General features: G+C 30.8%; 1 protein-coding gene across 6 annotated transcripts in view; it reads left to right on the top strand.

Moving 5' to 3' along the window:
- Positions 1–973: 973 nt before the first annotated feature.
- The window catches only part of LOC129810415 (mucin-2), a 31,325-nt gene continuing 15,412 nt past the window's right edge, over positions 974–16,886 (top strand). For 4 of the 6 annotated variants that reach the window (XM_055860875.1, XM_055860873.1, XM_055860867.1 and 1 more), the window contains exon 1: positions 974–2,340. In XM_055860875.1, the coding sequence (XP_055716850.1) occupies positions 2,227–2,340 (114 nt within the window). In that variant the 5' untranslated portion in view covers positions 974–2,226. The remainder of the gene's footprint in view (positions 2,341–16,886) is intronic. The other 2 variants (XM_055860874.1, XM_055860869.1) reach the window with 1 other exon arrangement.

The following is a 16,886-nucleotide window of genomic DNA, read 5'->3' as shown; positions in this document are numbered from 1 at the left end:
TATACGGTTTATGACGGGGGTTTTCCGTCATTTTCAGCCCCCGAGACTGGTCACCAACCCTAAGACGGCGACGGCCGCAATTTTGTTTTAGGGGAATCGCCAACAATGACGAAAACCCCTCAATAAAATGAAATGAAATGTACACCTTTTATTTAAAAACTGTGTAATTTTACACGAAATATGTAAGAAAATATACGAAACTGTGTAATTATTCCCAGTTGATTACACGGCTTACTCTTACCTAAAATTTAAATTACACATTTTAAGATTACACGTTTTGTTGAAATACATAATTTGTGTAACTTTACAAGAATAATCGTGATAAAAAAGCAAACCAACGATTATCATTGTAATTTTTTTTTTACTGTGTAGGTTTAGTGTTAAGTCGTAAGTATGTCTAGGACATTAGACAAGTTTATTTGATTACTGCCTCAATTCAATAAATTTAGGATTTTGGAGTTGCCAGATGTTTTATAGTATAAGAACAGAAATTATTGTGCATTAATCTACATTAAATTTATCGGTCTACCATAGAATTAACCGAATTAACCATTAGATTTAAAGCCGAGGGTTTCGATAATTGATGTCATCGAACTACATGTCATGTCGTCGTATCCGTAGACACGTGGTTGTTACGTTTTATGACTGATAGGATATTTTTTCGGAAAGTATTTAGAATAGAATATGTAGCAAATAGTACGATATATGCTGAATCCTTCTATCCGACAAAGCTCAAGATGAGGGCAATAAAATTCTAATTTTATGCTCGTTGTACATAAGGCTGATTCGTACATGTCAGACAATCAGCCAAGTGAGTCACGCTATGCACATTTGAATTGAAATTGGTGGCACAAGACAAGGAGCTTCGTAGTAAAAAAAAATGTGCTTAATTCGTGTCTGATTTTTCAGGATCGATATTCCACCCGCACAAACACGCGCGCGCCAATCTTGCTTCTCCGTACACTATCGTGAACAATTCATAAAGCAGAGTGTCCAATATTTCGGGGTGAATAGGATTCTCTCTGTTTCATGCTCTTGGAAAGGAGGAAAGCACACATTCCTAGGACAAAAGGGACTAAAAATTTCTACTTTTGCACAGTTCTACGGTGGTCCTCAGGATAAATGTGAGTGCAATGTGAAGTTAAGTGTGGACAATTTACTGCATTAATCGATATCCTGTTGTTTATTGATAATTTTTCAAGTTTCACTTTAATTGAAAATTCATGTTAAATTCATTTTCTTGTGTGCAAATTATTTGTGAGATTGTTAGGTGAAAGCTAATATTTCTTGCCTAATGTGCTTAATCACATGAACTTCCTTTTTATACACTAAAAGTTTGTGAATTCAGAACGTGCTTGGAAGGCATATTTAACTGCAAGGAAAATCTAGTCTCGAAGGAAAAAAGGCCTGAAAAAAAAGCTCTCAAGGGAAAGCACAAGAACTTTCCCAAGACTTGAAGAGTCCTCCGTGTGTGTGTATATTTTTGTGTATGAGAGCTTGAGAGTGTGTTCCGCGTGCTATCGACAAGACAATAAAACATAATTCCTTGTGAAGGGTGCCCTTTTATCGACTACTTAAAGGCTGGGTAACTCAAAAAAAGGATTATTTGAAATCACAGCTATATATTGGTTGCCATTCTTCAGGGTACACCATGAATGACGAAAGGGAAATGACCAAGAAAAGCCGATTGAAAATTTGTGTAAAAAAAATTTAATTTAGACTTTTAAGTGTGATTATTTGGTTTTTGTGCAAATTTCTCACTATTTTTCTCCTGAAAAAATATCAATGAAGGGGTAATGAATGTATAAATAAGTGATTTTTGTATTATTTGATAAGCTCAATAAAAAGTTCCCACCGAAAATGGCGTGCATGCTATGATAAGAAAATCGACAGTGAAAGCTTACCAGGCGCCTCCACCGTTTCGTGCCATCTGAGAGTTGATTTTGGAGAAGCTTTGTAAGACTTTATTGTGTGGTTTGTGAGCACCAAATTTTCCCAAAATATATATCTAAAATTAGAAGACACTATTTGTGAAAGTGCGTAGAGGGTGGCAAAATGGTTTGGAAGATGCTCGATAAGAAATGTAGAAATTTACGTGAACGCATGGTTAAAATGTGAAAATATGGGCAAGGGCATTGAAGTAGTAGTGATAGTTAAACCCAGTGTACAGAAAAATTTGATACACTGCCAAGTAGAATTGTGAGCCACAACCCATCCCAAAAGGACATGGAACAGCATCAGCAAGAATCCTCGAGCAAGAAGCAGAAGCGACTGGGACCAGCTCCCATTGCTTCAGTGGAGTCAGTGGATATTGGGTCGTCGGATGAGGTGAGGCAAAAAGTACGTATCTCCTTCTATCTCTTCTCTTCTACTTCTTTTCACACTAATACTATCCGGCTAGTGATCATGGCGCAACAGTAAGATTTCCATATTCTTTTATGTACATCACAACGTATTCTCTGGTACTTTCCTCCAATGTCTCGTTAATGTGTATGCCTATATGTCTGTAATACAGTACTAAAATTAACGAATTGATCGATTCACAAAAACCACACATACATACACACAAACTACCATCCACCCTCGTGGCCATTCATTCACCTCACTTCCCTCGGCATCCACATGCCGGTTCGATGTCACACAGAGCCTATAACGAATGCCTTCTTCCAACCTAGTTTCTTCTTAGTGGAAATTGAAAATTTTTGCTACTCATGGTCTTACTCAAACCCCTTCCTATACAACTCTCATCTCTCATCCCTCTTATACTTTTTGCCTAAGACTCACCCCAGAAGAATACAATAGGGAGGAAGTGGGACGTTTCACGGAACTGAAAGTTTCAAAATATTGTATAGCATAAAAGTACTCCAACTCATCTCTATGAGCACTCTGCGAGTCTTATTCCCTTTACTATTTTATGTAACTATTTGCTTTTTAAAAAATTCTCAGAAAAAGAGTCTTTGTACTCAATTACGAAAATACCTGTAGAAAATTTCATCATGTTAGAATTTCATTTCAGACAGGAAATTTCCTTGCAAGATTCCATCTTCGATAATTCATATTTAAATTGAGTTCAAAGCAATGAAGAAATCATAGGAAGAATATTTTAAAAATAAACGTAGTTGTATTTTGTAAAACATAAAAGACCTATTATTAGAAATTTTAGATTAGGGGAAAGTGCTCATGTTTTACATGGTCCCTAGCTTCAAGATGGCTATTTTTTTCTATGTTTCTGAATAAATATCACTCTACCTACAATATATTTTAAAAACACTGTCCCCTAGTTTTTAAAATATGTGTACCATGAGTCACATTTGCTGAAAAACATAGAAAAAATTTAGTCATTATGAAGTTTGGGACTGTGTAAAGCATGGGCACTTTCCCCTATTTTTCGTCGTTCTTATTTATTTTATCGGATGGTTAGGATGCATGCTGAATTTTATTGAGATATCTTATGATTTTACTTAAAGGAGGGTGAGGCAATTTTCATGACTATAAAAAAGTTTAAGATTTTGTTATAATCAATCGAGGGAAAGACAAATCGTAAACCTCGAGATGAGATGTGAATTGACGAACCAGCTCCTTGCAAATTGCTTGAATGCTCATTCCATACGAACCATACCTGTATTTTCCTAGTATAGAAAACCAATTCCTTGTCAGATTCAGAATTTATTATCATAGGGGGAGGCGGGGCTTTTTTGAGCTTTGGGGTTACATTGACACACAATTTTTCGCATATTCTTAAAGAAAGCTAAGGCTTACAATTATTTAAATTAATTCCATAGGGGAGACCGGAGTACAATTAGCTAGGGGTAGAAGTAGACAGTGGATTTTACTTGTTGCCCTTAAAATGTACAATGAGCAAAGCATTTTTAATGAAAGCAGGAACACATCCTCATATTCCCAGAAATATTTATAAGTCTGATCCTGTTATCCTACAATTTAGAAGCGTTTTTATAAAATGGGTATAAAATTGTAATTTTTATGTTACAGTTTTTGGCCCAGCATTTGACTTTCTAAGGTGTTAGTCAACATCTCATAGTTTTACTTTGTTTCTGGTTTAATAAAGTTCATTAAGAGATATTTTTCACTTGGATAATAATTATCTCCTTTTTTATATAAGATGATAAGCACTGAAACAGCCCTCGGGGCAGATATAGCCACTCTTCCGTGGCGGGATAAAACTATTGATAATTTTTCACTAATACATGGATAATTGTTAGATGAAAAAGTACTATTGATATTCCAAGTAATATTTCCATTCGGATGAACAATTTGTGAAACAGATATTTTCAGTGTCATAAAAAAGTCGGTTAAAACCTTTTTCTTTAGGTTTAAGTGACATATTTCGCATTAGTGGGCTTCAGTGTAGCAAGTGAAACAATATTTTTGATCTCCAGTTTAAAATTTCGTCTGGAAAACTGGTGGCAATTAGTACCCCAAAAGTAACTATATCTACCCAGGCCGGGGCACATGTAGCCAATGTGTCAAATTTTTTCATCATCCTCTCTAGAAAAAGTCAAGGATTTTAGAGATTTAAACAACACTGTTTCATATAGCCAATATCCTAATCCTACTTATGAAACATAAAAATATTAGACAAACCGTATCATTTTTCCACAAATCATGCGCGAAAAAAACCTCATTTGCTGGCTAAAAGTACCCCAGTCTCCCCTAATTGTTTAATAGAACTAAATTACTTTACGTCCAAGCTCAATTTCATTTAGAAATATGCGAAACACTTATATATCAATGTGCACAGCTTAAAGTAGCCCCACCTCTCCCTAGGTTTTAAATCAGATGCCGTGAAAGTTCATCACAAGGATATTTTTCACAAATAAAAATTAATGTTGTATAAAACGCTATTTCCTACAGTTAAAGCAATATATTTATTGCCAAGAGTTTCAATAATAAAAAATAGCAAACGTTTTATTTTCCAAAGTTAATAGTCTCCATGTTTATGGGTCATGCATAACCCGTAATTTTCTCTCAAAATTTATGGGAAACAAATTCCAAATCTTTGTGATTTGTTGACTGTCAATTAGAGGAGTATTCTTAAAAAATAATAAAATGAATTAAATTAATTGAATTGTTTTCTGTTATTAATTAACACTAGAAATGCCTTATTATCCTTGAAGGAGTGAATTTTAATGTATTTACTCCACCCAATCTATTATAAAAATCCAATGTTGTTTAAGGTTGCATCGCATCAAATAGAGTGGTGTCAGGCTTTACAGCCTGTAGACACTACGGACAACTCGCAGAATTTTTTACCTAAAGTCGATTTCTAAAAATTACAAAATATTTAGCACGTTAGCGTAACATAATAATAATGGTAATACTATATAACATAACATAATTATCTAAACATGAAATGCTATTTCATCATTTATTTTTAAATCCGTTTTATGTAGATTTAATACGTCCATGATCCATAGCTCTACCACATTTAAAAAATGTGTTGCTTGTTGCTCCACCTTCCTTAAAAATTTCTTAAACCTTGAAAACCATAGAAGTTTTTTAAAAGACTCATTTGACAAACGTTTGTACTAGTCTTAAATTAAATACATGTAGCAAATTTCTCTTATAAGCTCGTTCTTATAATTTGTTTTAGTCATTAGGGGAGGGTAGGCCTTATTAGTATTAGGGAAGTATTCTTGACTTTTGCAAACATACAAAAATTGAAATAATAAATTCATTTTATGAAAAAAATGCTACAGATTTCGAAATATTTTATATCTAAAAGAAGGTAATCGATCATAAGCTCGAAAAAGTTTAGAAAATAGGATAAGATGGGATAATTCAGAATATTGTCTATTTTGGAATTTTGTGATTTTCTCTCTGTTTCAGATGGCCAAAGAGAAAACAACGAAGAAGTTTGTACTTTTTTGTTGCTTTTTCCATTCGCCATCTAAAACTAGTAGAAAAACTCAAAGTTTCAAATTAGACATGATTCCAAATAAGCCTTTCTTATTCTATGTCTAAAATATAAATTTCGGATCCTGAAACTGTCCTCCCTCATTCTCTTATAGTCACTTTTTGGAGCTAAAGGAGTCTTTAGACTAGAGGTTTATCACATTTCCTGAATATTTCGTGTTTCCATTTATTCCCTTTTATGTTTAATTCAAAGTCAAAATTAAATAAATAATATATTGCTTATCGAAAAACTATGGTAGTTAAGCCACATAAATAAATCTTAGATCCGAACATCGTATAAAATTACGTTTAATAAAACCTTTTCATCGTCAAGTCAAAGCCGAAACAAAATACACATCTAACGACGAAATTTATTAATCATAAAGTCTCATTTGGAATCAACATTGAGATGCAAAAAAAAAAAAAAACAAAAAAAAACACTACGAATTTTACCGTATCATTAATTTTAGATTGTATTATGGGTTTTCAAATTTTCTTTCAAACTTTTTTAAATTCTATAACTCTAACATAGGGGGAAGTGGTGTACCTTTGAAATGGTGTACCTTTGAAATCGGGTTTTTTCTCCTATATTCAAAAGGAATTGAGGCTTATAATGAAATTTGGCTTCACAATTGGTTTCTTGGGCTGAATTATATCGAGGTATTAAATTCCAGTTCAATATATAAAAAATAGGCGAAAAAATCCCGATTTCAAAGGTATCCCAAAGTTCAAAATGGGCAGTAAAAGATTAAAAATGAGTAGTAAAATATCTAATTAAGGTCAGTAAAAACTTAGATCTTCACAAAAATGGGTGTAATTTATTATAACATTTAAAATTGTTGCAGATAGAATGAAAAGCTTTTTTCCCTTTGCCAAAATTTGGACGATAATATCACTGTTTCAAATTTTTTTGTTACTGTTCAATTTTATCTTTTTACTGCTCATTTGTACAATGCTCACTTTTCCCTAAGTGTTTTAGGTCAAAAAGTTAGGGGTTAATATAATATATTCTGTTTTTCATTTGGGCCCTGGATTAAATTCTTCACTGAAAAAACTACATAGGAGCCATTTCTATAACATGGGAATATACGGCACCAAAATCCAAACCATAGGTAATTCTCTATATGGTAATCCGGAAATGATCAGTCATCAATCATCCATTTTCTCATGTGCATAGTAACTTCTACTATTTACATTGATCATCCATCAGCACTTTTCTTTACCATTTAAATGGGATTTAATACATATAATTATTATTAATTACCAAACTTATAGCAGTTTTTCCAAAGTTTACATATGGTATATAAGAAGTATATACTGTCAAATACCAATCAGAATAGGAATAAGTACAATATATATTGTATTCTTTATTAGGTAAAATGTACTTATATCAGAAAAATGACTATAATTTACCATATAACATGGCCTGAATACGAAGTGATATAGTAAATATTCCAGATCAGATAGTACGATTTCCAATATCTTTTGGAAAAGTTATTATCCTTTTTTAGAACTGTTACCATGTAGTTGGGGTAAAATTAACTTTATCAAAAGTATATTTTACCATATTTTAAAGGAATACAACATAGTCTATTTGTACACGCTACTATGTAATATGGGTAGCGTTCCTATGTACAAGAGGATATTGTACCATATTTCAATATGATATTTCCTAATATTTTTGTAAGAGTTACCATGTAGTATGTCTAATATTCCTCTTCACTGAAGTAGATTTTACCACATTTTAATGAAATGTTACCTAGTCCATTTGTAACAAATACCATGTATTATTGGTAGTATTACCAAATTTAAAAGTATACTATACCATATTTCAATGGATTTCGTCCTAAACATTTTGTAGCACTTACCATGTAGTATGGGTAATATTCCCATCCATAAAAGCAGAAATTCCAATATATCTTAGGAACTAGTACCTAATTAGTTTGGAATAATTACAAAATAATATCGATTTGATTACATTCGTTTTGTAGTTGTTCTCCATTTGAATATAGTAATACTTCCTATTAACTTGCTTTTGTTGCTATGCTCTTATTCCTTCAATATTTCTGTAGATCGACTTAGAAGCAACAGTAGTCCCTGGGAAGAATGAATTTTAATAAGACATATTTCGCTACGCTACTGTATGATAATTTTGAACAGATTTTAATTTGAACTTTGAGATTTGCTGTCTATTTCAGATGGGCAAAGAGCAAAAAAGACTATGAAGATGTAATTTTGAGTGTAGGACTAATTTCATGTTTTTTTTTCTCTTTGCCCATCTGAAATAGAGAGTAAATCTAAAAGTTTAAAATTTAAATCTGTTCAAAATTATCATACAGTAGCGTAGCGAAATATGTCTTATTAAAATTCATTCTTCCCAGGGACTACTGTTGTTTCTAAGTCAATCTACAGAAATATCGAAGGAATAAGAGCATAGCAACAAAAGCAAGTTAATAGGAAGTATTTCTATATTCAAATGGAGAACAACTACAAAACGAATGTAATCAAATCGATATTAGTTTGTAATTATTCCAAACTAATTAGGTATTAGTTCCCGAGACAAGAACCAACTGAAATGTATTTTTGGCAAAGTAAAATGGTCACGTCAGAAGTATATAGAAAAAACATTAAATGAACTTTTTCAGAAACATTGCATATTTTATTAAATCAGAATATTCTTAAATCTAACATAAAAAACTTAAGCGAAATATAAGTATTCATTTTATACCTAGTTATATGAATATCGAATATAACAGATTTCGAAAAGACTGAAACATTTCCTTTTTTCAAACATAAAATATTTCAAAAAAGTGCCAACTCAAAAAATAAGTTTCTTCAAGGAAATCATGCATATCATCACAGAACTACTTTCAATATCGTTTGAAGTTAAGGTTTTAAATGTTAACATTATCGCATATATGTAGCCTTTAATGGCTGATACATTGTGCGACACGTTTTGGGTTCCTATGTTGAGAGTGCTAAAACTTGTTAGAGATTCATTTAGGGATCTCAAATCTGAAATCCGTCTGTCTAGATTACGTACAGATTTGCTTTTTAAATATCACAGAAAAAAAAATTTTGTAAAAATGTTCGTAAATGTTTGTGAATTCCTATGGGGGAGTTACGAAATGCTCGTGAATCGTATAACCCACAAACAAGTTCGTAAAAGTTTGTACTTTTTTCAAAAATATTTTTCGTAACATGATCACTTAACAAGCATTTTTTGTACTTTTACAAACATTTGTTCGTAAATGTTCGTAAACACACAAAAAATGTTCGTAACATTTTGTCATTTGTTCGTAAAATATTCGACAGGAAAACAAAACGAACTTGTTTGTGGGTTATACGATTCACGAGCATTTCGTAACTCCCCCATAGGAATCCACAAACATTTACGAACATTTTTACAAAATATTTTTTCTGTGTATGCATTTTTGGTTTTTTGATGTTTACCAAAATTCAAAAATTTATATCTCCAGTTCTAATCATTGTCCTATGTTAATTGTATTGAGCTTAAATTGCGTCTAATTTCATATCCTACAACCCTTCTAAATACTCAAGAACTTATTCTGTAAATAAAGGCGAGTTTCATAGATTTTTTTAATATTTTTTATAATTATAAATATAACATTTTATAATTATATTTTTTTTTTAAATATATTAACCAGTTTCTCGCTTAAAGTTCTATAGTTTGACTACTAGGATTAAAGTCAGTGTATTAAACATTTTTATTTCGTCTTAGGTTGAGTTTTCTATCTTAATCCCTTCATTCACAATAATTTTTACAAGAAAAAAAAACACATGAGAAGGGCTCTACAGTAGGTTAAACGGTTAACTCTTTCGCGTCTTTAGGGTCATATATGACCCGGGGAAAAAAGTTTCTTTTTGGCTATTTACATTAATTGGAATCTAACTGGAGTCTTGAGAAAATGAGCCAAGAATCTTACATCCTTCTATTATGATGTTGTGCACGAACAGATAGATTTCAATTAATGTAAATACCCGAAAAAACTTTTTTCCCCGAGTCATGACATTACCCTAAAGACGCGAAAGAGTTAAACAGAGTCATCAATTCACAGGATCTTTCTTGAATATATGCAAAACTTTCAAGTGCATTCATTTCTTCTAAGAATCATTGCCAGTGAACGGATTAAAATAGAAAGCTTAAACTAAGACGAAATGAAAGAATATTAAAAATACACTAACTTTTAGCCATAGTAGTCTATCTATAGAGAGCATTTTATTTAAGCAAGAGACTGGTTAATATATGAAAAAGTCATAAAAATGTACATTTTACGGTGTTTTTCAAAAAGTTCTAAAAATTCACCTTTTTTACATCATAAGTCCTTGGCATGTTTCAGAAGGGTTTGTAGGCGCTATAGGACATGCCATTTACACGCTATTTAAGCTCAATAGAATTATCATATGACAATTATTAAAACTGAAAGTTTTTGTATTTTGGAAAACATCAAAAACCTAAAAATGCATATTAAAAAAAAATTAAACGTGACCCAGAAAGAAGGATTTCAGATTTGAGATCCTTAAATGACCCTCTAACAAGTTTGGCATTCTTGACACAGACACCCGCAAAAAGGTTCATTATTTGTCGCACATTATAACCAGCACGACTACCAAATGGACCAAATGCATTGTTTTTTTTCGAAATCATTGTAAAAAATTGTTAGTGGCTAAACTATAATCATTATTTAAATAGGTAATTAGCAAAGTTTTCCGAAAATCTGTCTGAAATTTCAAAATTCAAACACGTTCTTGATCTCTTAGTAACCTTTTACATTCAAAAATAGTTTATAACACATTTTCATTTGTCAAAAGCTGTGGTTAAATGTGTTTTCAACGAGATTTCGTGTGAATTCACATTTTCTGTTAGTAAAATAAAACCAATTTTAGGTTTAACTGCATTCATTCTGTTACTTATTATGACATCTTTTATAGAGACAAGTTGTTAAATGGAGGCGTAAGAAATTGTATTCTTTTACACCCAGTGCCAATTTGTCCAGAATAATCTTGAAGAGTGTTTAAAATACATTTTGTAAAGTTTGAATCTTTATCATTTTGAGCTGGCAATTTTTTAACTTCACAGTTAAATTGCTTCCGAAAACTTCGAAAACTCTTTGTTAATCTTTTCTAAAAATTTGATTACTGTTTAGAGAACTCCTAAATAAGACTCACATTCCAAAAATTAAAGAAAAATCTGAGGTCTTGGATACTATGAATAGATTTTGATGGTACTTATAAAACAACTGTGGGTTTTGAACAACCTATCTTAACCGTTGTGGGTATTTTGAGAAGTTTTCTTACGGCTTTTCAAAATGCGACACTATTCTTCAAAGTTTTGTCACAAATAGAACATTAAATAGATTTACTAAATTAAAAAAAGAGTTGTGGCTAAATGAAAAGTACAGATTATTTGTTAAAAACTTACAAATTGAGCACTTGAATTGCATTTTCGTTAAGATGAAAATTACTTCGTCGCGGTGATTAATTCCTCCACTGTTGCATATATACTTGTCGTTTGTCAGGAACATGTCAAATACAGCATGCTGAATGAAAATCCTCAAAGGTGTCCTTGATTGCTGACATCGAATCCTTGTAGTCTCACACAATTTCATTTATAAAAACGTGGCAGCTTTTGACATCTTCCATCTCTGTAAAACAAAAATATAATAAGAGGAAGCTTTTCATTTAACATTAAACATTACAAACTTACTGTAAGAATCTCCAACGATCATGACAATTGGTTAAAGTGTCGCTTTTTTCTTTGACTCCGTCTTTTGAAGTTTTGTAAAGGTCTTCTTTAGATTAGAATGGTTCTAAATAAAATAAAATAAAAATAAACATAAAATAAAAAAAAAGAAATTGATTAAAAATACCTTCATAAGCACCATGAAGCTACCAGGCATCTCTTTTGGTTACAGTCTGTTACATTTAGCTCCTTTCTCAAGTTGGTGGTTTTATTACGAAAGACAGAACACCTGGAGAAGAAGAACACCTATGAAATCCTTAAAATCTCCATTCAAAATATCTTAAATCTCTCCGTAGTAATTTCATTTTGCATATGTATTTATATAAAAATATTGTACACCGAGACCGAATATGTAATTAAAAAAAATTACCTGCATGAAAGATTTGTAGAGGCTTTGTTCCTCTTTAAGATTAGATGGTGATGTTGTTATCGAAGATTCTAAGGTATTTTCCAGAATTGTGGCAGATGAACTAATCTGTGTAAAATTTTCAAGAAATAATCTTGAAAACCATTTCAGGACCTTGACCAATAATATCAAGATTTATTAATGTAAAATAAAATCAACTTTAAAAGTATCATTATTATAAACTACGCATTAGAGAATGTTATTTTAATTAATCAAAAATAAAACAATTGTGAAAGAAATTAAATATGTATATAAAATTGAGTATATCTATCTCGCGAACGGTTTGAGATTTCTTCTTACTCTTTTTTTTATTTGAAAAATAATTTTATGCTCTTTAAAACGATATACTCGTTTTCGTATTATCTGCTCAAGTTTTTTTGTAATGGTCTTTTGAATTCTTTTTTGAAAAAAATTAAAAATTAATTTCAGAAATAGTGTATAAATCCTAAATGTGTGTTGAAGTAATGTTTTTGATCAAAAAAAAATTTAAACTGAAAAAAATTTAATATGCCAAATTTAAAAATGTTGATATTTTTATTTTTGGTTGGTGGTATTGTGATAAATACTATATATTCCCTGAAGAAAAGAGTTTTCATTTTTGAGTTTAACTACCCAAAATATTTTTTTAAAGCAAAAAAAAATTTTAAGTAGATAAACTTAAAACCGCTAGCTATTTTTCAAGGAAATGTAATACTCCATTTTTCAAAATTTTAATTGATTGCTTCTTTGCTCTTTTATGTAAATAATCAGTATCTGTATTGAAAAATTTAATATTAGGGGAAACTGGGGCACCACCAAACACGGGGTAGCACCAAACACTAATTTTTATTTTTAACTACTTGGACTATCTCGACCATTCCTTCAGTGGACAAGCATCCCTATAATGCCTATAAATTTCTGTAAGTCTTGTCCTCTGAAGTCGAATATCTGCTTAACTCTTTCCGGACCGCAGCATATGCTGCAAGCCAATTTCACAATTTTTAATCAAAAATATCTAAGCTCAAGAATTAATTGAGGTCCTACAAAAATTATCTTACATTTGGACATCCTTATAGTTTGTAATCATCCACAAGAATAGGATTTTTATCTGTTCTGAATAATTAAAAAACATTGTTTTTCATAGAAAATGCATATGCTTCTTTGGGTACTACAGTCCCAAAAGAGACGAAAGAGTTAAAAAATCGCAGTGTTTGGTGGTACTCCGTGTTTGGTGATGCCCCAGTTTCCCCTAAATCTTTATTTAATTTGAACAATTCTTAAGAAAGTCTGCGAGACTTGAGAAAAGGTTTTCACACTCTGACTTAAACAAAAAGAAATATGAAATTCATGATTTATTTGTAACATTTTAATTACATGATACCAAGAGATGATTCACAACCCGAGTAAGGTTTGGAAAAACTTCAAAATTTGAAAAATCGAATAACTCGGAAGCGCAAAAAAAGTTTCATTAATATTTAAATAAATCTTAAAAAATATTCACAAAAAGATTTGTTTGTGAAAATGGGAATGACTTTCCCCTTTCCACCTTTTTCGATACTATTATAAGACTAAATTTGCTTGTGTTTCATATGTACAAATCAAGAACTTGTTAAAACATGTTTCATTAGGTTTAAAAATTAATAAGAAAAAGATCTATCAAATAGGGATATGTGCTTGACATAAAGTAATTCTTACTATGATCTTTGGAATACACACAAGAAACATAAACATTATTACCATGTGCAAAGGAAATTGTTGAATGTGGAACAAAGAAATACCATGCGCAACGGAACATATACTATACACATAGAAAATATTACCATGTGCGTAGCAAATTTTCAAATGTGATGAAAGTAAATACCATGAGGATTGGAACATATTCTAGAAATTCGAATATTATTACCGTGAGCAAGGGAAATCTTTTTAGTCTCAATTACTGGAATTTTCCTCAGAATTCTCCTCAAAAGCACAATAAAATATTTCCTGTAATGAAATAAAATGAAAACTTACCAATGAATCTTTGGTTGTACTTCTCAAATCCGAGAGAATTGCAAGCACTTTTTACGTAATTTACACATTCTTCACAAATTTTCCTGTTCTAGAAACTGCACACACGATGTGAACTGATGAACAGCACAAAGCAAACTAACAAAGTGAATTTATGACGCTCGGACACTAACCCAGTTGAACCACAGCATTACAAATACACTACAGTATAGTAATTATTGCCTTGGTAATCTGATTAACTCCTTTATTAAAAATTAATTTTTATTTTGGAAAGTGTAAAAGTTTTCCTATGCCTCAGTGGAAAGACGCCTAAATCATGTAGCAATGATAACCAAAAATATAGCATTTTTTACAAAATATATTGTATATATTACCAGATCATCCCAAAATAATCGCTTTGTTTATAGTAATGAATTCACAAAATTATGGTAATATAGTTTTTCTTATTAATTTGTGATCAGAATATTCCTTGGTCGATATTACTATGTTGTATTGATTAATTTCCTGGTTCCTGATAATGAGTTCCAGTTACTTTTATCTAAAATACACTACAGTATAGTAATTATTGCCTTGGTAATCTGAATAACTCCTTTTCTAAAAATGAATTTTTATTTTTCAAAGTGTAAAGATTTTCCTATGCTTCACTGAAAAGACGCCTAAATCATGTAGCAATAATAACCAAAAATATAGTACTTCTGACTTAATATAGTGTATCAATTGTCATATTATCTTAAAATAATTACTTTGTTTAATAGAAAAAAATCACAAAAATATGGTAATTTAGTTTTTATTATTAATTTGCAATCAGAATGTTCCTTGGTCGATATTACTATGTTGTATTGATTTATTTCCTGGTTCCTGATAATCAGTCCCAGTTACTAATATCTAAAATACACTACAGTATAGTAATTATTGCCTTGGTAATCTGAATAACTCCTTTATTAAAAATTAATTTTTATTTTTGAAAGTGTAAAGGCTTTCCTATGCCTCAGTGGAAAGACGCCTAAATCATGTAGCAATGATAACCAAAAATATAGCATTTTTTACAAAATATATTGTATATATTACCAGATCATCCCAAAATAATCGCTTTGTTTATGGTAATGAATTCACAAAATTATGGTAATATAGTTTTTCTTATTAATTTGTGAACAGATTATTCCTTGGTCGATATTACTATGATGTATTGATTTATTTCCTGGTTACTGATAATTAGTTCCAGTTACTATTACCTAAAATACACCACAGTATGGTAATTTTTACCTTTGTAATCTGAATAATTCTATTATTAAAAATGAATTTTTGTTTCCCAAATTGTAAAGGTGTTCCTATATCATACAGGAAAATAGCCAATAATTTTAGTAACTATTGCAATGTGAGGTGTAATAATTTTTGTTTTTTATGATAATGTATACTATATTGCAAGGCACTTATCACAATATCAAAGGCAATCGGAACTATAATGAAGCTCTAATTATTCTCCGTAAATTCAAACTTTTTTTTCATAATTTTGCTATATTACATTGTAATTAATCAAGTATCACATGGTAATATTTCTTGATGAACTGTAATAATTACAATTGGTATAGGAATTGAATATTTCTCAATATTAAATGGAAGAAATTTCTATGGCATATTGGATTGTGTCCATTGAATTCATGTAATTTTATAAAATTTCCCATCAATATTGGGCTATTTCCTATACAAAATAGTGGTATTTTAAATTATAGTCAACATTACTATAATAATTAGAAACATTTCTACAATTATGGTGCATATTCCTATACGTATAGGAATTGACGATACCAGAATCATTAATTCATGATTATGGGTCACCTTATGGGAATCAGTCCTATACAGTTTTTTCAGTGTTGTACTGTATTAAGAATACCAATGATGTAGGGGAGACTGGGGCAAAACTTGTCAAAACGAATATTTAATTCTTTCACGAGCTCTGATAAAACTTAATCGTTTTAAAATGAGCATATTCTTATAGAAAATTTACTGCTCTACACCATTGCAGAAGACTATTTTCCTCTATCTCGAAAGAAATGTGATTTTCAAATCATTTTGTAAAAGTCGATTTTGTGGAGATTCTCAAAATTGCTGGGGCAAATTTTGTCAGTCTTCGGATAGTTTGTCACGTTTTACTCTCGGAAACGTTAAAAATATCAAATAGACATATTTTTATAGGAAATTTATTCCTCTACAACTTTGTCGAAGATAATTTTTCTCTATCTTAACGAGAAATGTGCTTAAATTGAGCTAATCAGTATTGATATTTTCTGTAAGTCAAATATTCCAAAAATAGGGCTCAAAATTTCCTTATTTTTTATTTTACACAATTCTTCCTCGAATCACTTGGAACTTTGTAAGTTTAAAAAGGTTGGTAAAGGCTATCTATAATAAAAATTTCAAGCCTCAGTCTCTTTTATTTTAGAAAATAGTGAATATTGAAATTTTCGTTTTGACAAATTTTGCCCCAGTCTCCCCTAGTAAGAACATACATATAATACGTATCTCAAAATTGCGTATTTTAATAGATACTTTCCGGACTTCAACTGTATAAAGATATTTAATAATGTAAATGGAATGAATTCAGTTGATCTGAATTCGTTTATCTGAAAGAAAGATTGTGGTGTGAAGATCTAAACTGGTAAACTACATATCATCATTTTATTCGGTATTTGTTGAGTTATGTGGATGAAATACCTGGCTTGTTCTTAGGTTCTAATGGAAATTGTGATAGATGCTTACCGGCGCCACTGGAAGAGAGCTGTGGCAAAAGACTGGAAGGGGAAGCTTTTGCAACTCACT

Source organism: Phlebotomus papatasi, chromosome 1 (genome assembly GCF_024763615.1).
Source record: "Phlebotomus papatasi isolate M1 chromosome 1, Ppap_2.1, whole genome shotgun sequence".
Taxonomy (NCBI): domain Eukaryota; kingdom Metazoa; phylum Arthropoda; class Insecta; order Diptera; family Psychodidae; genus Phlebotomus; species Phlebotomus papatasi.
Note: the sequence above shows the minus strand (reverse complement) of the source record. Positions and strands in the feature narration are given on the sequence as shown.